The sequence below is a fragment of the Tachysurus vachellii genome, chromosome 18, assembly GCF_030014155.1.
Source record: "Tachysurus vachellii isolate PV-2020 chromosome 18, HZAU_Pvac_v1, whole genome shotgun sequence".
Lineage (NCBI taxonomy): Eukaryota > Metazoa > Chordata > Actinopteri > Siluriformes > Bagridae > Tachysurus > Tachysurus vachellii.
The window spans coordinates 3,306,588-3,327,857 of record NC_083477.1 but is presented as its reverse complement, the minus strand read 5'-3'; the positions used below and the strand labels follow the sequence as shown (position 1 = coordinate 3,327,857).

At 42.3% G+C, this 21,270-nt stretch overlaps 3 protein-coding genes across 5 annotated transcripts in view; 1 reads left to right on the top strand and 2 right to left on the bottom strand.

Moving 5' to 3' along the window:
- Positions 1–500: 500 nt before the first annotated feature.
- On the bottom strand, positions 501–10,341 carry ccdc47 (coiled-coil domain containing 47). Its single transcript, XM_060892615.1, has 13 exons — positions 10,229–10,341; positions 8,741–9,033; positions 7,675–7,764; positions 7,424–7,598; positions 7,138–7,259; positions 5,308–5,373; positions 5,088–5,189; positions 4,870–4,980; positions 4,676–4,761; positions 4,053–4,111; positions 3,844–3,953; positions 3,593–3,760; positions 501–2,217 (listed from the first exon to the last, which is right to left on the bottom strand). The coding sequence occupies exons 2-13, from the start codon at positions 9,023–9,025 to the stop codon at positions 2,137–2,139; spliced, it is 1,455 nt and encodes a 484-aa protein (XP_060748598.1). The 5' UTR covers positions 9,026–9,033; positions 10,229–10,341; the 3' UTR covers positions 501–2,136.
- An 832-nt stretch (positions 10,342–11,173) lies between these two features.
- Positions 11,174–16,167, top strand: dcaf7 (ddb1 and cul4 associated factor 7). 2 transcript variants are annotated; one of them, XM_060893157.1, is made up of 8 exons: positions 11,174–11,654; positions 12,132–12,200; positions 12,366–12,524; positions 12,778–12,889; positions 13,306–13,424; positions 13,534–13,743; positions 13,850–13,967; positions 14,545–16,167. In XM_060893157.1, exons 1-8 carry the CDS (start codon positions 11,517–11,519, stop codon positions 14,715–14,717), a joined length of 1,098 nt encoding a protein of 365 aa, XP_060749140.1. In that variant the 5' UTR covers positions 11,174–11,516; the 3' UTR covers positions 14,718–16,167. The 2 variants fall into 2 exon arrangements, with proteins under 2 accessions (XP_060749140.1, XP_060749141.1); XM_060893158.1 differs by lacking the exon at positions 12,132–12,200 and having other exon boundaries at positions 11,175–11,654.
- An 839-nt stretch (positions 16,168–17,006) lies between these two features.
- The window catches only part of kcnh6a (potassium voltage-gated channel, subfamily H (eag-related), member 6a), a 38,385-nt gene continuing 34,121 nt past the window's right edge, over positions 17,007–21,270 (bottom strand). Inside the window, exons 13-16 of one of the 2 annotated variants that reach the window (XM_060893110.1) lie at positions 21,044–21,270; positions 20,417–20,615; positions 19,955–20,174; positions 17,007–19,756 (exon numbers count right to left, since the gene is read on the bottom strand). The exon at positions 21,044–21,270 is cut by the window's right edge and continues 31 nt beyond it. In XM_060893110.1, the coding sequence (XP_060749093.1) occupies positions 19,484–19,756; positions 19,955–20,174; positions 20,417–20,615; positions 21,044–21,270 (919 nt within the window). In that variant the 3' untranslated portion in view covers positions 17,007–19,483. The remainder of the gene's footprint in view (positions 19,757–19,954; positions 20,175–20,416; positions 20,616–21,043) is intronic. The other variant, XM_060893111.1, reaches the window with a different exon arrangement.

The following is a 21,270-nucleotide window of genomic DNA, read 5'->3' as shown; positions in this document are numbered from 1 at the left end:
ACGTGATCTCTTTGGAGGACTCTTGGGATTGTAAGATGATCAGACCGGTGAAGTGACATCTAAATTTTCTGTAACTGTGCTGAAGTAATCATGTTTCATGTTCAAACTCACACTTAACTGATTATGGAGGTGAGTTTCAGGTCTCACAAACCACAGTTGAATTCTCTACTCTGATTGCTCAGAAAGTCTTGGTTTTATTTTTTTTTAATTCAGCATATCTGTATACAGGGACTCAGTCTGCTGCTGTACATCAAAGCACAGATTATTTTAAGCGTATTATGCGCTCAGTTGTTTTTTCACCCCAGATTGTTACTCAGCTATGCCCCATGGTGAGGTCACTGCACATGACCGAGTCTCAGTGATGATAATATTCTCTTAACTTTTTTTTTTTTTAAGTAGACGAAATGTGGCTTTTTTTTGGGTATGAAACGGACACTTCGTATGCGATTCGTGCACTTAAACGACAATTTAATTAAAGAAAAAAAAAATAGTAATTTCAGTTCAATTGTTCAGTGCATGTTTTATTCGGTTTTGCTCAGCGTCTCTTTGGACGAAAAGACAAATTGTACAGAAACAGGCTGAAGTGTGACGCTTCTCATGTGCATCAACAAACACATCCATGTGACAGATGAACCACACACGTAAATTATAAATTAAAAAAAAAAGAAAAAAAATCTTATTAAATACATAAAGTGATTGCTGTGAGTGAACGAAGACAGACACGCCGAGCCCTTTCTCGTTCGTTTTCTCATAAAAAGTAAAACGGTCGCCATTTTTTTCTATAAAAGGAGATGAATTTTTGTGAGTGTACAGTATTATAAAACGCACCGTGTGCTTCCTCGCTCGCCCGGGTTCAAGTGAAAGCGGGGAAAACTACAGCTCTGAGACGGACGAAGGTGTGAAAATTGATACGAGACGAGTGAGGCGTGTTTTACAGCGTCGTCACCGTATGATACGGAAGAAAGCTTACACGCTGCACAGCTCAGCGCAGGACCAAAGGGAAGCATTCGGGTGATTCAGGTGGAGCAAGTTCTGTACTGAGCTACAGGTGAGACCCGGCATGTGGGAAGAGGTGGTTCTACTTCTCCGGAAAAACAGACAGAAACATTTGGGTGGTGAGAAATTTCAGGGCCGGTGATGTTTAAACAGAATGAATCGGCTAGACGTCGACGTACTGGAGCAAATCCAGTGCAGGGTCACTTCAGAAATCCTTAATCATTAGTTTTGGATTGTTTTTGGACTTGATCAAATATTTTTAAATCTTACAAACAAACGTTAAAAGTGGTTATTCGTGATCTATTTAATCTGGGTATAATGGAATTGATCTCATTATTAAAAACTGTGTCTTTCCTTTCGATATTAAATAGGATTACAAGAGTTTAGTAGCGTAAATAAATCAATTTTCCTGCTTTTCCATCACGATCACATTACAGAGAGAAAATTAAACATAGTTTTGTAGTGTATTCATCTCACATGATTCTGTATTCTTTATTTAAATCATCTTACACAGACTGAAGTACATTAATTGACTAAAGCCACTAAGCTCTCTGCTCAGATGCTGCTACTAAACCAGGAGTGTTTCGGTTCTTTTGGGTGAATTTAGCCGTTAGAATTTTTTAATTAAATACAAGCTGAAACTTGGTTCTAAATCTAAAATCTCAAACTGAACGTCACACTTAAAAAGGTGGGCGATTAAAAACTTCAAATTCTAAATAAAAATCTGAGTCATCTGGAAAATTCATCATCATTATCATTATATTATTTCATCAGCATTTTGAAATGTACACGCATCATAACACAGACCCTTAAGTGCGAAATTCAGTTAAGAGATTCTTTTAATTTCATCGCCATAGTTTTATTCCAACTAATCAGACCTTTAAACGTCGAGGAGGTGCAGATCTCACGTCCGGCGTCTCTCGGTTACTGGACAAACGCGGCGCAGCAGAAAATCAAATTCGAAACTGTTTCTTTCAATTAAAAAAAACAACCTGAAAGCTAACGGCTATCAGACTCTTACAAGTTTGGATCTTATGGAAGCAATGGATACATTCTTAGATGCCAGCAGCTATGGAAGCAGTGTGTGTGTGTGTGTGTGTGTGTGTGTGTGTGTGTGTGTGTGTGTGTGTTGGGGGGGGTTTACATGGCTTTCACTTTAATTTGCTTCATCTTCATCTGCTTCTTCTCCATTTTCTTTTGCTCTCGGCGCTGAGCGGCTTCCTGCAGGAGAGACGAACACAGAAAGAATCGATCATGTACAAGAATACTTCATGGACGGTGAGTCGTTGCAGTCGGTACATGATTTATGAACTGCTCTGTAAACCCTGATATAAAGCAGGGTTTCTGCAGGGTTTAATCAGTCAAATTTAAGACTTTTTAAGACCTTTTTATGACCATTATGATTTGAATTTATGACCTACACGAATTACAATAAAGAACTTCAGTCATTAAAATTCCTTTCAAAAGTCTTTATTATTGACTTTCATTGAAAGTAATAAGTTTTATTATTTAAAGAGTAATTCTATTATTATAGTATTCAACACCCACAGGACCTCCGCTTTCAGTGTGGAGGTTGATCCGAAACCACTGTGTGTGGCACTGGATGCGACAGAAACAGAATCCCGCGCTGTACTTGGACCGGGTAACGTTAGTGACGGAGCCGGATCGCCTGCACCCGCTGCAGGCCTTTTACAGCAACGATATGCTTTTCCGACTTTGCATGCGACTTCAAGGCTTTTATGCCTGAACTAGACAGCTCCAATGTCTTCTTACACAGAGTGCAATAGGCTTGATACCGATTGTTAGCGACGGGCTTGAGGCAGCTACTAAACGCACCGTCTTCGAGCCACAGATCCTTAAAGGTACATTTTCCCATTGTGATAGCGAGGATGATTTCAATTAAACTAAGCAGTGACTCAGTATGATACAGTATGTTCGGAGTTCGTGCGGGTTTCTGTGAAAGTCCTTCCGACAAGTCTGTATTCTGCCGCATGGACCTTGTAGTTCTGGAACGCTGTGATACCAGTGTGATACCACCCAGATTCCTCATACAGAACTACAACAGGCGAAACAAATGAATGCCATTGCAGCCGCGAGCGCATTTTGATTGAAGAACAAATGAATGGATGAGCAGATCAATTTAAGACGTGGCTAAATGTTTTTTATGACCTTGTATGGAAAATCCGGACGTTTTTTATGTCTTTTTATGGCCTTAAATACTTATTGTTATTTAGATTTATGACTTTTTATGACCCCGCGGAAACCCTGTAAAGTGATGTAGTAGATAAAAACAACATTATGAACACTAAACACTGTTCTGGACTGTAACATGTTCCGTTCTGCACATAAATCGATCAGTAAAGTTTTCTTTTGAAAGACAGAAAACACTGATTTTCTAAAAGCGAACGATTTATGTTGCCGTTTAATACGACTGCGCTTTATTTTTTTTTCATCAAAGATTACATGTTTATGATGACAGGAACTAAATTATTTAAACATATGACTGACACGAGTCTCACGGTCACTGGTGAAATGGTTCAATTATGTTGTTCAGCATTTCTACAATTATCTGTTCGCCGCAATCTCCGTCTCCTACCTCTAGGCGCCGCTGTCTCTCAGGGTCCTCCTCGTTCATGATCCTCTCTTTCTCCGCTCTCTTCTTTTCCTCCCGACGTGTCTGAGCAGCTTCCTGCCTCTGAGCGTGAGTCTGCTTCAGGAAGTTCTCTTCGACGCGAGCGCGGTTCCGTTCCGCCTTCATCTTCCCCTATACACACACGTCGTAAAATAATCTGAAATAAGGTACACGTACGTGTGTGTGTGTGTGTGTGTGCGCGCACACACGCTCACCTCTCTGTTGAGGCGTAGCTTCTTGACTTTGTCGATGCTGTAGATCACCATGTTCATGAGCGGCAGCAGGCTGTCCATGTCTTTGGGTGAAGTGTTCCCCATTCCAGGCACTAGAGACACAAACATTTCAGATACTCGGTACACAATTCTAAAAACATTATAAATAGATCATTAGTAGATGATTTCCTCAGTGTTTCTTTGTCTCTCACCATTAAATGTAAACAGTAGTGTTTTCTTGGTCTCGGGGAGCTTTAAGGGCTGACCCTCCCTAAAACACAAACACAACAGCATGAAAAATAGAAATAACGGTTTGTCAAGTTTTTGTAAGGATAACGTATAAATTTTCACCTTGTTCAATAAGAACAACATGACGTTTACGTCCCTACAAATCCAGTTTTTAATCCATTCAGAAGCAAATTCACATATCAGGAAGATTAAAAACGACATCCTGTCTGTCAAAATGCTGAAGGATCCCACCATTATAGTGTGGCTTATTGCTCTGAAACATCAGCATAAGGACCCTGTTTTCCCTTCTCGCTAGACTCGTATATCAGTGCGAGGACGATTATTAGCTTTTAGTCACTTTTGTGACTGAAATTTAAAAAAAAAAAAATAAATAAATAAAACACGTCACGTTCGTGGTTGCATATAATGTCATAACGGGATATTTTTGAATACTGGTATGTGTTCTTCCTATCAAGTCACATGATCGGATGGTGCAAATTGGCTCTAGACCAGGCAACCAGACAGTTTGAAAGTTAATAAGTTTAAACACTAGACCCATAACCATCAAAACATACAGAACACGTGTATACAGATGTCAATCGCTTACTCTTGCATAACTTTTGGACCAGAAAATTGGTCCGAGAAATGGACGGACTCTATTTTGTCGGCATGGTTGGTGATGTAGTGTACCATCTAAAAGAAAAGAAAATCCAAAAGATTTAGGAGCAAGCAAGGGAAAAACTTTAGAACGCAGGGAATCTATGGTAGGTTCAAGTGTACCGCAAGCTTCGTACACCTCACCTTGTTGTCCATCAGTCCATCCGTGACCTCACCCATCTCTGATAGGATGGCAAGAGAGTCAGGGAGGCCGTACTTCGCCCCCGACTTGGGCTTGTCTCCGCAGAACTCACTCTGAAGAACAGCAATACAGACAGAAATTTAAAGTAAGAGGATAAAAAAAAAAAAAAAAAAAACGTTGTTGCATGACGGAGCTCTCGTTTGCTTAAGAGTGTCCTCACCAGGTCCTGCATGTCCTTTTGCATGCGCCCCATGGCCTTCCGGTTTCCCATCGCAAACACAAACGTGTCCATGTCCTCGTCGTTCAGAGTTACTTTGATTTGCTGAGGAGAGATGAGAGACAAGCAACAAGAAAAAAAAAATTTAACTACCTCTTGCTTCTCCAAAAAACAAACACAACAGTTGTATAGTGAAAGTGTATATTTATATAAATACACCTACCACTTGATCACAAGCAGGCCTCATCATCCTGGCCAGGACGTTCAACAGATCCTGTCTTTTAAGAAACTGCAAACAATAAAGTAAATAAATGAGACTGTATTTAACACTTATACTCTACACTCAGGACTGCACAAGTTAGTTACCCATCAGGGCTGGGTACGTTTTCAGTAAGGATTAGATAGCTCATTTTTTTTTCCAATAGCTGCGTTTCATTTATAACAAACTGCATATTACGGTAAACAAAGCTTTCCCCACCTCAGACACCATTGACCCTTGTACTACAGAGAATGGCACATTTCCCCCATATATGACTAGATGAGCACAAGAAAAAGGACTGTGTCACTGGAACAGCTGCTTGCTGCAAGTAAATTAGCATTACAGGTGCAATGATGCGTTTTTTTTAACTTAAATGTTTACATATATAGAAATTTGGCACAAAGTATCAGAAATAGGCACTATTTATTTAGACTTTTGTAGTAGAGGTTTATTTCAACTGGTGTCTCTTGTGTACCAATTTTTGTCCCCAGCCCTAGGGGCAAAAAAACAAAAGCCACCAATTGAGTCACCAATGCCCATGGGGCAGTGGTTTCTCAACTGGTTAAGGCTCTGGGTTGTTGATCAGAGGATCGGGGTTCAAGGCCCAGCACAGCATAGCTGCCACTGCTGGGCCCTTGAGCAAGGCCCTCAACCCCTCCCTGCTCCAGGGGCACTATCATAACTGCCCCTGCACTCTGACCCCAACCTCCTCTATTGGGGTATGTGAAGAAAAGAATTCCACTATGCTGTAATGTATATGTGGCAATAATAAAGGCTTCTATGCACCTGAGAGATTCCAAGGGACCGTCTGCAAAGTGCAAAACCCGAAAAGCGAATACAATAAAAACAGTCAATAACCACTGTAATACAGTGTATTACAGTGAAGTTATTGACTGTTTTTATTGTATTCGCTTTTCGGGTTTTGCACTTTGCAGACGGTCCTTTGGAATCTGTCTCTTAGGTGTTCGCACATATGTATTTCGCACTTATGTATTTTGTCCAACGTGGAGGAAAGCTGATATTGAGGAAAATTGGGTTATAGCTGCCTCTCTACATTACTACGATAAAAAAGGAGGTGTTATTTGTGTAATAAGAGCGTTTAACTCAGGAGTTATTGATTCGGGAAACTCGAATCTGTGAACATGCGGCCAACTTTACTTAAGTCGCAATACACAACATAGAGTATAATGTTTGTTGCTGCGTATAACAGGAATTCTCTGCCTCCATGGTCGCTTTCCAACAGGCCCCCTTCTTATCATACTGGATACAGTTTGTAAATGTTTCTAAGACGGCAGGTTGTTTTTTGGCGGTTTGTTTGTGCTGCCGCGGTCTTTTTCATTTCGCAGGGTGCGACATCTCTCCCACTCGACAGCATGCCTCTGTTTAAGGTGCTGCAGTAAATTAGTCGTACTGCTACCTTTGCTAGCAACAGACTTTAAAGACACTTTGCATCGGGGTGTTGTGTGTTCTGCGTCTGACGCCGCAAAACAGAACCGATTCCATATGACAGATGACAATGTGCCTTTCTTGGGAATAAGTTCTTCCCTGCTCGCTGCCATGTTGTTTGTGTATCTCTATGTTGTTTGTGTATCTCTATTTTCATTCAAACAAATCGATGTAAACTACACATCCGAGTTAATCGATAAAATCGATTTATCGCCCAGCCCTAGGTTGCAGCTTGCATGAAGCTTCAGCTACTCATTAGCCTTGGGGCTCCAGTACAAAATGAAAGAAACGCGTCTTCTCGCTGAGAAACTATGGAAAACCTTTTACGACTGAACATTGTGCATCTACCTTGAGCTGAATGAGCATGCCCTCGCAACACACGCGTCCGGAGCACCACAGGTTGTAGATGTGCTCGTTCTCTTGGTTCAGCTTCCCTGTGCTGGTGGGCTCCTTACTCGTCCCGTCATCACCTGCAAATCACACGGTGGACCAAAACTCAGCAAATTAATCAATCAATCTCAACAATAACATACAACATAACACAGTACCTAAATTTACCCCAATGAAATGTAAATAAGATGGTAAAGAAGAGGTAAATTCAGGTCAGGAGGAAGCAAGGAAAAAAGACGCTCACCGACGAGGGCGAAGTTGCTCTCCAGCAGCTCTCTGTGCGAGTTAAACCAGGCCTGAGCCAGTCTGCTGTTCTTGTTCTTGCCTATGATGTAATTCATAATGTAAGCCAGGAGACCTGTCACCATCAGGATCTCCATGTAATAGCTCTCCCAGCTGTTCTGCAGATGTGCTGGGACCTAGCACACGTCAGTAAAACATCAGTCATCTGTCATTTTCAGCACTGATGTGCACAACGGTCACAAGACATTTTACCTCACGGTAGATTAGTGTGTCCTTGCTGGAGGGGCTGGTCGTGTCTTGGCCCTCAAACTCCTCATTGTCATAGATGTAAATGTCCTGATCCTGTAAAGTCGTACATAGAACTATGACTGCGTGTTCAGTTAAGTAAAAGAAACCTGTGACCGCTATATCAAATGAAAGTAGGAATAACTGCTGAAGAACGTTCCCCCCTCTTTAATGCCATCTAAGTAAAGCAGAAGTAAAACTTAATATATTAATTATTGCTTTTCTTTTGCAAATCATCCTCATATAACAAGCATTGATGCTTCTGGGATCTCAATGAATGAAAATACTCATACACATAACTTCCAACAATGCTAACTAAAGATCTCAGGAGTTAAAAAAAAAAAAAAAACTTTATTCCTTTTTTAAAATGCAGAAGGAAAATTAATAATTTGTTCTTACCCATATAAAAGACAATGGTCACATTAAATAAAAACTAATTGGAGTATTACAGATGTTCTTAAAAGTTATGATCACAATTAATTGCAATCATCATGAGGTTTGAAAATATATTTAACAAAAATGCAAAAACTCATGTATTTTTACAGCTTAAAAAGAGCAAATTGACAAATGAGAACGTTTTCTTATATATTGTAATGACAGACACCAAACATCAACGGTAATGTAAAACCACATCGTTATAATCACACAATCCAACCAACAACTGCACCTCAGGCAAGATAAAGCTCTACATTTACGGCATTAAGTAGACGCTCTTATCCAGAGCGACTTACATTTTCTCTCATTTTTATACAACTGAGCAATTGAGGGTTAAGGGCCTTGCTCAGGGGCCCAGCAGTGGCAGCTTGGTGGACGTGGGAATCGAACTCACAACCTTCCGATTGGTAGTCCAAAACCTTAACCACTAGGCTACCACATCCCTACCACAAGCAAATGTACCTTTTACATCCCCACACCCTTTTCCTCGGTTTCTTCTTCTGTCTCCCTGTATTGTTGTGGCACAAAACAAAAATCTGAAAACAAAAATACCAGGCCATCGACTTTCATCTCAGCTGCGAATGAGCATCAGGCTCACCTGTCCATCGCCATCCTCAAACTCATCTTGTCCATCCTCATTCTCCACTGTGGCTTCATCCTCATCGTCCTCCTCTGGAGCGGAAGAAGGCATCTGTCTGGCTGGAGGCTTGTTTTCCGTCTCGACCGCCTGCTCCTCGGCGATATCCTCAAACTCTGCAAAGTCGTTGTCATCAAACTCGGCCTGGTCTTCGCCATCATCAAAATCGTCGTTGTAACGCCCTCTGGTGTCAGGCAGAGCCAGCAGCAGCAGAAGTGCAGGGAGCAAGAAGAGACAGCGCCTCATCACTCAGCCTGGAAGCAAAGCAACAAAACCAAGATGAGACAGACATGGCTTTAGGTCGTGCATAAATACTGCAGAAAACTAATCATATGTATGAACTAAAGCAATGTGAACACTTGTTAGGGAGAGTTGTGTGAGAATCCAAATGTTCTGAGTGCACACATGTTCTGCACTAAACACTCGATACGATCAGATTAGCTGCGACAGTTAAAGAACCCTCAGCCCCCATGTTCGTCTACTGTTATCGGTAAACAATCGGCATATCTCCGTCCAGTTAGTTCTTCCTCCTGGATCTCCACAGCCTTCCCATATTCTTTATATTGATAATGCTAAATTGCCTGTATGTCTGAATGTGTTGAGCCCAGCGATAGACCAGGATGTATTCCTGTCTCCAGATCGTCCAAGATCCTGACCAGGATTAAAACTCTTACTGAAGACTGAACAGGTGCACAGCCATATGACTCAGTCAAGGATTAGAGTTTATGTATTGTTAATCATTTCTGTTCACACGGTCACTTTAACCTTCACTCAACTGTATGAGAAAAGAAAAGAAAAAAGAAAAGGAAAGAAAGTGTATTATAAAAAACTGACTTAATGTCGATGCAGGAACTTTACATTTAAATGATGGATCTGAAACGAGACAACATTCTTTAGCTGGCTAGAAATAAACCCATTTCATTCCAAACTAGCACTTTAGCTTTAGCACCTGCTAGCTAGCACCTGCTAGCATTAGCAATCCATGGCAAACCAAGTACAAAAAAAACATTTTTTTAAGTCTTGGTTGACGTTTTAAATGTCAAACTTAACCAGCAGACAAACACTGGTTAAAATAAATCCGCGTCACGTGCAATAATTCGGTGAGGTGACGTTAATTTGGTAGTTAGCATTAGCAATTTCTCTCACTGTCGATTGCTAATGTCACATACATGTACTTGTTTCACTGCGTGTATTAACGTACTTTCTATGCGTTTAAATCCAGTGACAGAACATAAGTAAGAAAATAACTTTTTAAGTTAAAATCAAACTTGTATAATGACTCAGTCGAAGCACGCACGCGCGACAACGTCTGACTAGTTAGCTAGCTAGCTTAACCAATCTTAAAGCATTTAAACGACCCAAACCTAGAAGAAACGTTCACTTTTTTCGCTAGATTTGTTTTAGAACAACTTATAAAGAATAACGAACGTTTTTATTTGACAAATTTACCTTGAATCTCTACTCCCTTGATAGAAAAAATTAAATAAATCTTGGTCGCCGTTACCATTAACTTGCCAGGCTACCAGGGGTCTACAGATTTGTATTGCGCATGCGCATTGGTGTTCGAATTCAGAGAGTCAGATTATTTGACTCGACTCACCAAGAAAAGAACCGACTCTTTCAGCTCCTAATCTGCTCAAGGCAATTTTTTCTAAAAGGGAGCAACGTTCTCTGAAAGTTTTCTTGTATCGTGAATTGTAATTACATCAAAATGACAAACACTTGCGTTGCCCCTCATAAAATCTATTCAGCCATATGGTTAAATCAGCACGACAAGAGCCGACTCAAAAAAAAATTCGACTCGTTCCTCAACCGTGTCATTTTATTTGCGCATGCGCACACGTACATTTCACAACGCCGTATTTGCAGAAAGGTTTAAAAATATCTCACAAAAGTCTTACTATATTTAAACCACGGCCGTGAAGAATCACGCTCAAGTAGTAAAGTATACCCAAGCTCTTATTAAAATTAATTTATCCAAAATGGAATTTAACGTATTAAAAAGAGCTTGTGTGTCTTTTATTTTGTATTAAAATAAATTTTGTTTAAAATTTCTGTGCAATTTGCAGCCACTTACTTATAAAATCCCAGATCACATTTTTTTCAAGAATGTATTTTTTTGACATATAAACTAAAGCAATCTATCATCTCTCTCTCTCTCACACACACACACACACACACACACACACACACATTTTACTGCAGCTCGTGTCTTTTATTTTGTATTAAAATTTCTGTGCAATTTGCAGCCACTTACTTATAAAATCCCAGCTCACGTTATTTATTTATTTTTTTAAGAATGCATTTTTTTTTTAAATATAAAACTAAAGCAATCTATCATCTCTCACACACATTTTACTGCTTCATGTCGCGACTTTTATTTTGAAATCACTCAAGACATTTTCTGATGAAAAACCTTCTGTCCTCTTTGCTCGCTTCTGTTGCTCTGAAAAGTGGATTTATGCAGACCGTTTAAACGTCGTACTGATCTAATATAAATCGGGTTATAAAACGATGCCTGTGATTTAGTGTTTTAGGTGTGAAACGGAAACGGCTAATCCGGTGATTTAGCCGCGGTGCTAATCTGCTGCTGCACGGTGTTGTTATTCATGACAGACGCCTTTGTCTAAGAAAAAAAAAAATAGCAACGCGGGACATTTTCGTCTCCCAAATCTCCCTCGCTGTTGCTTCTTGGAGGATTTTGGTTGTTTATTTTTTGCATCTTTGTTGTTGAAACATGTCTCTGCACGGTAAGAGGAAAGAGATTTATAAATACGAGGCGCCGTGGACGGTTTACGCCATGAACTGGAGCGTCCGGCCTGATAAACGCTTTCGACTGGCTTTAGGCAGCTTTGTGGAGGAATATAACAACAAGGTTAACACTTTATCTTCATTAAACCTTTTATTAACACCCACCGTTCACATTACACGCTGAACAAATAGACATAAATCGAGCTATTGCAGTCGTAAACATAGCCGTGAGGTCGATTAGCTAAACGTTAGCTAGCTTTGTTTATGATTAGCTTCCTGTTACTTAAGTTGTTTTTATCCTTAACTGTATTTATATGACTTTAAAAATGTCTTTAACATAATCTTGCAGCATCGCATAAAGAGTTGTGTGTGTGTGTGTATATATATATATATATACACACACACATATATATTTTTTTAAATAACATATTATATACAAAATAAAACAATTTTTATCCCCCTGACTCATCTTGCACTATGTTTGTGTTCGTCCAATGAAATGCTCTAACTAGACTGTATATGCCCCGCCCCCCGCAACGTGGGCGTGTCCTGCCTCCTTGACTAAGGTGTTTTATGTGTGTGTTTATATGGTGTGTTAAAGACCATTTTTGAAGACCAGCTCCAGCTACGACTCCAACGCGACGTCTCGTCTGTTAGACGTCGTACTTGGGTATTGAGTAAGAATGTAACAGACACAATTGGATAAATCAGATTAACTGGATTAATAAAACCCATAGTGTAATTCTAAAAGGGCCCATGGGTCCTGGACTGCTGTGTCTTTTGTTTTAAACTCTTATGTGGCTTTAATAGTGCATGTGTTTGTGTGTGTGTGTAGGTGCAGCTCGTGGGTCTGGATGAGGAGAGCAGTGAGTTTGTGTGCAGGAACACGTTTGATCATCCGTACCCCACCACCAAGATCATGTGGATCCCAGACACCAAGGGTGTTTACCCAGACCTGCTGGCCACCAGCGGAGATTACCTTCGTATCTGGAGGGTTTGTAACATGCATCTCTCTCTCTCTCTGTCTCTGTCTCAATTGAATTCAAATCAGCCACGAATTGTACACTTATTTCCAAAGCATTTAAAAGGACAAGGAATGAAAACAAATTGATAAGATCAACAAATAAATAAACGGATAGCAAAATAAAAGCCCAAAATCTATATGCATAAGTGAGGTGTGTGTGTACGAGCTCATTACCACATTACACACTCACTCTGTCACTCTCTGTATCTCTCTCTACACCCAGGTAAATGACACAGAGACGCGTCTCGAATGCCTCCTCAACAACAACAAGAACTCCGACTTCTGCGCTCCTCTGACTTCTTTCGACTGGAACGAGGTGGATCCCAACCTTCTGGGTGAGATTCTCTCACATATGTTCTGTTCGTGTCCAGAATCACTTCCATGATGTGTTGGATTCCCTGAAGTGTCCATAATCGTAAAAGATCAATCCACTATTTTTATTTTGGGAGAGTATTTAGAAAACCCAGAAGCATGTAGTTAATCTTATTTCCTATAAAGTCATTCTTATTATATGTGTTTTAGGCAAATGTTTTCCTTTTTTTTTATTTTTTTTATTTTTTTATAAAGCTTCAAGTTTCATGTTAACAGGTGAATAATTAAAACGCACGGAGGAGTGTGACGTGTCGTCTTAGCTTTAAACAAATCTCTAGATAAATTCTCTATACAGTCCATACAGCAGCCTCTTTTGTTGGTGGAAGAATCCTCACTTGCTTTTGTCTGATATTCATATTTGAATCTTGTGCTCCTTTAGGAACCTCCAGTATTGACACCACCTGTACTATCTGGGGCTTGGAGACAGGACAGGTGTTGGGGAGAGTCAACCAGGTGTCGGGACACGTCAAGACCCAGCTGATCGCCCACGACAAAGAGGTGAGATCCAATCTCTGTCGTGGTGACGATGACGCTCCGCATCTGTTACTGTATATTCATACGCATGAGTATAAACACCTACAGTGTAACATGTGTGTGTGACATGCAGGTGTATGACATCGCCTTCAGCCGTGCAGGTGGAGGACGTGATATGTTCGCGTCGGTCGGAGCGGACGGCTCGGTACGCATGTTTGACCTCCGTCACCTGGAGCACAGCACCATCATCTACGAGGATCCTCAGCACCACCCGCTGCTCCGCCTCTGCTGGAACAAACAGGACCCCAACTACCTTGCTACTATGGCAATGGACGGCATGGAGGTAACCTAACGCACATCTGGGAGAGTCGAGGGTCATAAAGTAGTCGACTCGGAGCGTTAACTTGGCGGCCGTGTGTGTGTGTGTGTGTGTGTGTGTGTTTCCTCAGGTGGTCATTCTGGACGTGCGTGTGCCGTGCACGCCTGTGGCTCGGCTCAACAACCACCGTGCATGTGTAAACGGCATCGCCTGGGCCCCTCACTCCTCCTGCCACATCTGTACTGCAGGTAACACACTTATAATACATTATAATACTGAACATAAATAAGTAGTAGTAAATTGTAACACAAAGAAAAACACACAGTGAGTTTCGCTGAAGTATTTAAAAGTAAAATGTATCACAGCCTTAAATGTAACTCCTTCCTTCATTAGTGCATGTCTTTGCATGTATCCTCACCTCTCTCTCTCACCTCTCTCTCTCTCACCTCTCTCTCTCTCTCTCTCTCTCACCTCTCTCTCTCTTTCTCACCTCTCTCTCTCTCTCTCTCTCTCACCTCTCTCTCTCTCATCTCTCTCTCTCTCTCTCACCTCTCTCTCTCTCACCTCTCTCTCTCACCTCTCTATCTCTCTCTTTCTTTCTCCCTCTCCATCTCCATCTCTCACCTCTCTCTCTCACCTCTCACCCCTCTCTCTCTCTCTCTCACCTCTCTCTCACCTCTCTCTCACCTCTCTCTCTCTCTCACCTCTCTATCTCTCTCTCTTTCTTTCTCCCTCTCTCTCTTTCTCTCTCTCTCTCTCTCTCTCTCTCTCTCTCTCTCTCTCTCTCTCTCTCTCACCCCACCCTGCCCCCACCCGCCCATGTAGCGGACGATCACCAGGCCCTGATATGGGACATCCAGCAGATGCCTCGCGCCATCGAGGACCCGATCCTGGCCTACACAGCCGAGGGCGAGATCAACAACGTGCAGTGGGCGTCCACTCAACCCGACTGGATTGCCATCTGCTACAACAACTGTCTGGAGATTCTGCGTGTTTAACAGTGCCGCCGAGGCCGCCACTGCTACTGACCCCGTCTCTCCTGCCATCACCACCAACACCACCACCACCATCAGTACCACCACAGAGAGCGGGGCCAGTCCCAGCGAGAGCCACAACAACGGAGCAGCAGCCAGAGTCAGACCTGGAGCCGGAGCCAGAGCTGGGGTCTGGTTTCTGTGCTGCTGTAAAGGAGTGGAGATGGCAGGAGGACTCGGCTAAAGGACAGGATTCTGGGCTTGTGTGTGTGTGTGTGTGTGTGTGTGTGTGTGAATGTGTTTATAGATGCATACCTGAGCGTAAGCGTGTGTGTTTATTTCATTCGTACATTTTGAAGTGTTGATCTGTTCGTGTTCGAGCCGTTCCGGTTTGAAGTCTAGTTATTCAGCGATGGCGTGTGTAGATATTTCTGCATTCAGAGACCAGAGTGTTTTATTTTTTTTTTTATTTTTTTTTTTATTTTTTTTAAAAATAACGATGTTACTCAGTGTAATGCATCTTGCATTTCAAGTAGAAGATTAAGACTAGTTAACAAGCAGCAGCACTGATTTTTCACTCAGTATGATACTCTATTTAATCAGATTGCAACCAAGCACACGTCTTGACTGTAAGCGCCGCTGCTAAGCTGGTGTTTTTATAGAATTACCGTATTTTTGACCAACGTGGTGCTGATGCTCAAACTTTCCTAACGAGAGATTTCGCTTCATTTAAAAAAGAAAACACAAAGCAGCTGATTTAAGAGGCGAGAACGAAACATGGCTCCTTCTTCCGTTAACGATCATCCAAAGCGCTCGCGTCTTATTTAAATGACCGAAGTAGCTAGCATGTTCGGGCAGTTGTCATAGCAACACAACACAACGGCATGTCTCTGTTTTCAGCAGGTCTGTTTTTTAAAGCCGCACCGAAGCCGATTACGACAGGATTAAAGGGAAAGACGGAGTGCAGGCTACAAAGGAACGACGCATTCACACGTTTCAAAAACGACAAGAAAATCCTTTCCCCCTCACTTCACTTCACAGAAGTTCACGCTTCTTCACTTTTTATTTTTTAGTTTCAAAGCATGTTCGTGCTCGACGTGAGAGATGTACATACGTATATAAATATTATAAATAAGCTAGAGGAAAGCGTTCATGTAACTTTTGCATACAGATCCTCGTTCTTCACGGCGAGCTCGTTGTAAGCGGTTCACTAACTGTTCAGTAACTGTTCAGTAGCTGTTCAGGAACTGTTCAGGAGCTGTTCAGTAGCTGTTCAGTAACTGTTCAGTAGCTGTTCAGGAACTGTTCAGTAGCTGTTCAGTAGCTGTTCAGTAACTGTTCAGGAACTGTTCAGTAGCTGTTCAGTAGCTGTTCAGTAGCTGTTCCCTCTTCTCTGAAAAGAAGTGTGTATGTGATTACATCTGTGTGCCCAACTGCAATGTTTTTCTATTAATAAACTCGCATCGTTCTTCCACTCACGTGAGCTTGAGTCTTTCATCTGCCACAGGAGCAGCGGGAGACTGCTGGGGTTTATTATTATTATTATTATTATTATTATTTATTAAAGCTCTTTTCATTATTCTAGTTTTCTACATTAACATTTTCTATTAAAACGTTTTCCATTAAGCAACATTTCAGGAGGTCGAATAAACGATCACACGATCGAACACGACTCCAAACGCAACACCATTAGGAATGAAACTTCTGCCTGGACGATAATAAAATATATATATATATATATATATATATATATATATATATATAAAATAAAATAAAAAATCAATATCATGGTCATTTATCCCACAACACACCTAATTTATAATTATAATTATTATTATTAATAATAATAATGCTTTTAATTAGTAGTTACAAACTGGAGCTGAGGTAAAGTTGTGAGATTTTTTTACCTTATACTTAGATATTTTATCGCAACAGACCGGGTAAAAAAAGATATTTTTTTTACAGATTTACAGATTTTTTTACAGATTAATTTAGATTTATTTTTAGCACCTTTTTTTAACATTTATTTGGCAAATTTTCATGTAAATTGTCAAAATGAATTCTAGTATTTTTGTTTTCTCCTTTCCAGTTTTTTGGTCATCTTTTATTGGGGGCGTAATAACTGAAATGAAACCTGAGACAAACCCTTCATATGTTAGGTGTCTTTAAAAAAAAACAAATAAATCAATCAATCAATTTTAAGCAGCTTTTTAAACTAACATGAAGGAGCTTTTAACACCACTGGCTGTGAGGGTGTTCGAGCTTTATTTAAGAAATGATACACACACACCATCACGCTGTGTTATAAATAGACTTTAATCTAAAAAAAAAAAAAAATTGTGCTTTTTGGTAAACCTTTAACAGTCAGGCAAAGAATCTGATGTACATTCACATCCTTCATGTCTCTCTCTCTCTCTCTCTCTCTCTCTCTCTCTCACACACACACACACACAAACACACCAAAATCACTGTGATGTGTTACCTGACACACACACACTTCAAATATTCTGTGACATGTTACATGACACACACACTTCAAATACACTGTGACATGTTACCTGACACACACACACACACCTTTCATTTTTATAACTAAGCCATAGTCTCTATCGATTTTATCGGTTCTCCGTCCTCTGTGTCAGTTCTGTATCAGTCTGAATCAGTTCTGTATCAGTCTGAATCAGTTCTGTGTCAGTTCTGTGTCAGTTCTGTATCAGTCTGAATCAGTTCTGAATCAAGTCCTCGGTCAGATCTGTGTCATTTCTGAATCAGTTCTGAGTCAGTTCTGTATCAGATCTGTGTCAGTTCTGTGTCAGTGGTGCCTGATGTGTCGGGTCTTTTAACCCTGAATGCTTCATTCTCTAGAATATAATCAGAAGACGACTGAAACGTTTATACACTAAAAATACATTTCTGAGGTTCGGTAACTGATCCTTGAGATGCACACAGTTCAAAAATGCCCGAGATATTTTGCTCTCAGGGACGATCTCTAAGATCTGGACATGAAAGTTGTGATAACTGATCAGTGACTCATCCGAGTTCAAATCCAGTGAGAGAGAGAAAGAGAGAGAAAGGGAAAGCTTAGCAAACCCCAGCCTCAAGAAGAACTCAAAACAATCTCCAAGAGTAAGCTAAAGAAAAGAAAAGAATTGGAGCTCGGAGGTAACGTCAGGCGTCCGAACACATCAGTAAAATACAGATAAAATCCATGTGCTATCGTATTTGTGCAATCGGATCTTCTCGACCTTCTAAACTAGCTGGAAGATATGAAATCTGAGCTGCTAAGTAATAAGAGTGTGCTTTAAGTCCGACTCGCGTCGACCGCTCTCACTTTTTGTGCTTGGAGAAGTACTCAAAAATCATCTCCGTCCACGTTATAATGACGTCCGTGAGGTCAGGATTGAAGAGAACGTTGGTCTAGTCTCGCTTTCATTATGTTACCCAAGATGCCGTTCGGTTAGCGTGTAAATTGTACTCGGGTTTATTCTCTACCTACAGAAAAGAATCACGCCTTCAAAATGATCCTGAAATGAAGTGACGTGACATAGAGCTGACGTGACGTGACATACGGCTAAGTACGGTGGCCCGTACTCAGAATTCGTTCTCTGCATTTAACCCATCCAAAGTGCACACACACAGCACTGAACACACACACACACACACACTGTGAACACACACTCGGAGCAGTGGGCAGCCATTTATGCTGCGGCGCCCGTGGAGCAGTTGGGGGGGCACCTCAGTCGTGGTATTACCGGACCGAGACTCGAACCCACAACCTTAAGATTAGGAGTCAGACTCTCTAACCATTAGGCCACGACTTCCCCCTGGACACGATTGATGTGCCATTAAGCCGATGATTAGCTTCTATACCCTCTGTAAATCATGTTTTAGCTGAATTGAGCGACGCAGCGGTGCTTTAGTGCTTTATTCTTTATTCTCAGCTCCTCTGCTCAAACAGAATCGTGTTCAGATTTTCATGCTAAACCTCCGTCACATAACCGCATTGCATTCTGGGACGCTGAGCTTTTAGTTTGTTGTTTTGAGAAGCCGATAGTGAAACCTGAACATATGGGGACATACTGTATAAGATCATTTGGTAAAAGAATATCTGAAATCCTGGAAGGACGATGGAATGAATTTTACATACAACTTCCTGTTTCCATGTGAAACGCTTAATAATCTAGGTTAATTTTAAATTTTCGCAATAAATCCGTCGTAAAATAAACGGACAGGCGGAACGTTCGGCAGATGATTTTGTGATTAGCGTTGAATAAACCCGCCGTCGGGACACGCCGTCTCTTTCTAGCCGCTGACCTTTAAGTCGTATTTGATTCGTTAAAACGGTAAAACGATCAGAATCAGCCTTCGTAAGCGGTCGCTCGGGTTAATTCGGAGGTTAAACCTTCGCCTCTTCGTCCTCGCGGCGGAGTCGAACCTGTGCACCGTTTGATCTGTGCTTTGTTGTGCGTACGCTCAGGGAGACACACGACTGCTTTGTATTTTGTTATCCGAGCGAGCGTGTTTGTCTCTGGGTCGTCTCCGCTCTGACGCGGATGAACGTTGTGTCCGTGTGTAGCGGCTTACGGGTCGTTTGAAGCGCACAGTCTCCTGAAGATCTGAGAAGTAAAGAAAAAGTGGAAGAAGAGAAGGAGGAGGAGAAGCAGAAGGAGGAGGAGGAGGAGGAGGACTGCGGATCTGTCTTGTCAGGTCCATCCTGAAGTAGAGTTAATGTTGGACGCACGTGTGGCCCAGCAGTGGAGATAAGGAGACGGTGCAGGACGTTCAGGACTCTAGCTGCCCGGGAGCCCGGGGTCGGAAAGGTGCCTTGGAACGTGTGACGTGTCACCTGGGCTGCTCGGGCTCTCCAGGTGCTCAGGGAGAGAAGGCGAACGCAGGCTGAGGTGAGGCTGCAGGTTTTCAGGGATGTTGAGATTCTTAGGGACACACGGCTCTGTGTCAGTCTCCGGGGACATGGACATGGTGTCGTCTGTGGCTGCGGAGAGGTGGATGCCGCTGGACAGGGACGCGTGAGACTCTGGGTTACAGCTGTCTGACTGTGGACTCTGTGCGATGAGGAGAGAGGGTCAGAAAAAAGAAGTCGTCTTAATGTTACTGTTAATTAAACCTCAGGCTTCCACACAGTCCGATTTGACCCCCATTTGATATGCGATCATTCTGATCTACTTTAACGTGATACGGTTTTAATCCTTACGCTGTTGATTCTCTGCACCTCAGGCACAAAGAAACCCTTTAACACTCACGGTGTCAGTGGAGGAGTGTTTTGGCTCCCTGACGTGTTCAGTAGGGGTGGTAGGTGTCGCAGGGTGGAAAATCGGAGCCCCGTACAGGTCGGATGTAGGAGCGGGGTGATGGAGCGCTGGAGCTGGAGACACGGAGCTGTAAGCAGGTGGAACTTGAGCCATCTGTCGCTGGAGCAGCTGCAGGATCACGTTAATGTCGGCTGTCATCCGCGTCTCCAGTCTGCAGACAGAAAGCGTAAAGAAAGAGAGAAAGATTGTGTGTGTGTGTTAGTGCAGGGATATTCTGAGAGTACTGATGAGTTTGAGACGGAGAAAGAGCAACGAGAAAGCAGGAAACAGAGACAGCGTGAGCAGCGAGAAAACCACAGAGCTGACGGAAACCGATCCAAATCAGAATGCAGCAGAAAACTTCACCAGATGTAAAAGAAATGTGTGTGTGTGTGTGTGTGTGTGTGTGCTGACCGGTTCAGCTGGGACTGCAGCAGTTCAAGGCGGGACTGAAGATCGCTCGGTCTCTCGTCTGCATTTGCGCCACGCTGGCGATGATGATAGCAGGTGTGTGCTGATGTGGACAAGTGTCTCGGCCTCTCTGCGTTCTGACTCTGCCTGCGCTCGGACCAGCAGCCATACAACCCTGAGACGTTCAGAGAGTCTGGTACATCTACACACGCACACACGCACGCACACGCGCACACACGCGCACACACAGACACACGCACACACACACACGCACGCACACACGCACGCAAAAAATATAAAAAGAAATGGCTATTTAATTTATCAGTAGTCCCAGAAAAGGAGGTGTGGCCTGAGTGCACACTCTCTCCATCCCTCTCTCTCTCTCTCTCTCTCTCTCTCTCTCTCTCTCTTTTCTTTCTCTTTTTTATTCTCTCTCTCTCTCTCTCTCTCTCTCTCTCCTCTCTCTCTCTCTCTTTCTTTTTCTTCTCTCTCTCTTTCTTTTTCTTCTCTCTCTCTCTCTCTCTCTCTCTCTCTCTCTCTCTCTCTCTCTCTCTCTCTCTCTCTCTCTCTCTCTCTCTCTCTCTCTCTCTCTCTCTCTCTCTCTCTCTCTCTCTGTCTCTCTCTCTCTACCTGAATAGGGATGAGCTCCCCGTTGTCCAGGGTTGGGGGGCAGGAGGTTGACCACAGTGGAGAGATATTCCCTCACTTCCGGAGGATCAACGTCTCCCGGTGTTGGCCGTGAGTGTTTGATCTCATCCTCACTGGACAATGAGGTGGCACTCATGCTGCTGCACAGCTCGTCCCAGTGTGAGTGCAACAGCTCCCCCTTGTGGTTCCCCATGGAGCCGCATGTCTGG

Bases quoted from the DNA above. Each gene is read 5' to 3' on its own strand.
- ccdc47 (XM_060892615.1), bottom strand. From the start codon at position 9,025: ATGAGGCGCTGTCTCTTCTTGCTCCCTGCACTTCTGCTGCTGCTGGCT. The intron at 3,954-4,052 runs GTGAGAGACAAA...TTGTGTCTCTAG, and splicing joins ACTACTGTTTACATTTAATG to TGCCTGGAATGGGGAACACT. The intron at 3,761-3,843 runs GTGAGCGTGTGT...GTGTGTGTATAG, and splicing joins AGCTACGCCTCAACAGAGAG to GGGAAGATGAAGGCGGAACG.
- dcaf7 (XM_060893157.1), top strand. From the start codon at position 11,517: ATGTCTCTGCACGGTAAGAGGAAAGAGATTTATAAATACGAGGCGCCG. The intron at 12,890-13,305 runs GTGAGATTCTCT...GTGCTCCTTTAG, and splicing joins GGTGGATCCCAACCTTCTGG to GAACCTCCAGTATTGACACC. The intron at 13,744-13,849 runs GTAACCTAACGC...GTGTTTCCTCAG, and splicing joins TGGCAATGGACGGCATGGAG to GTGGTCATTCTGGACGTGCG.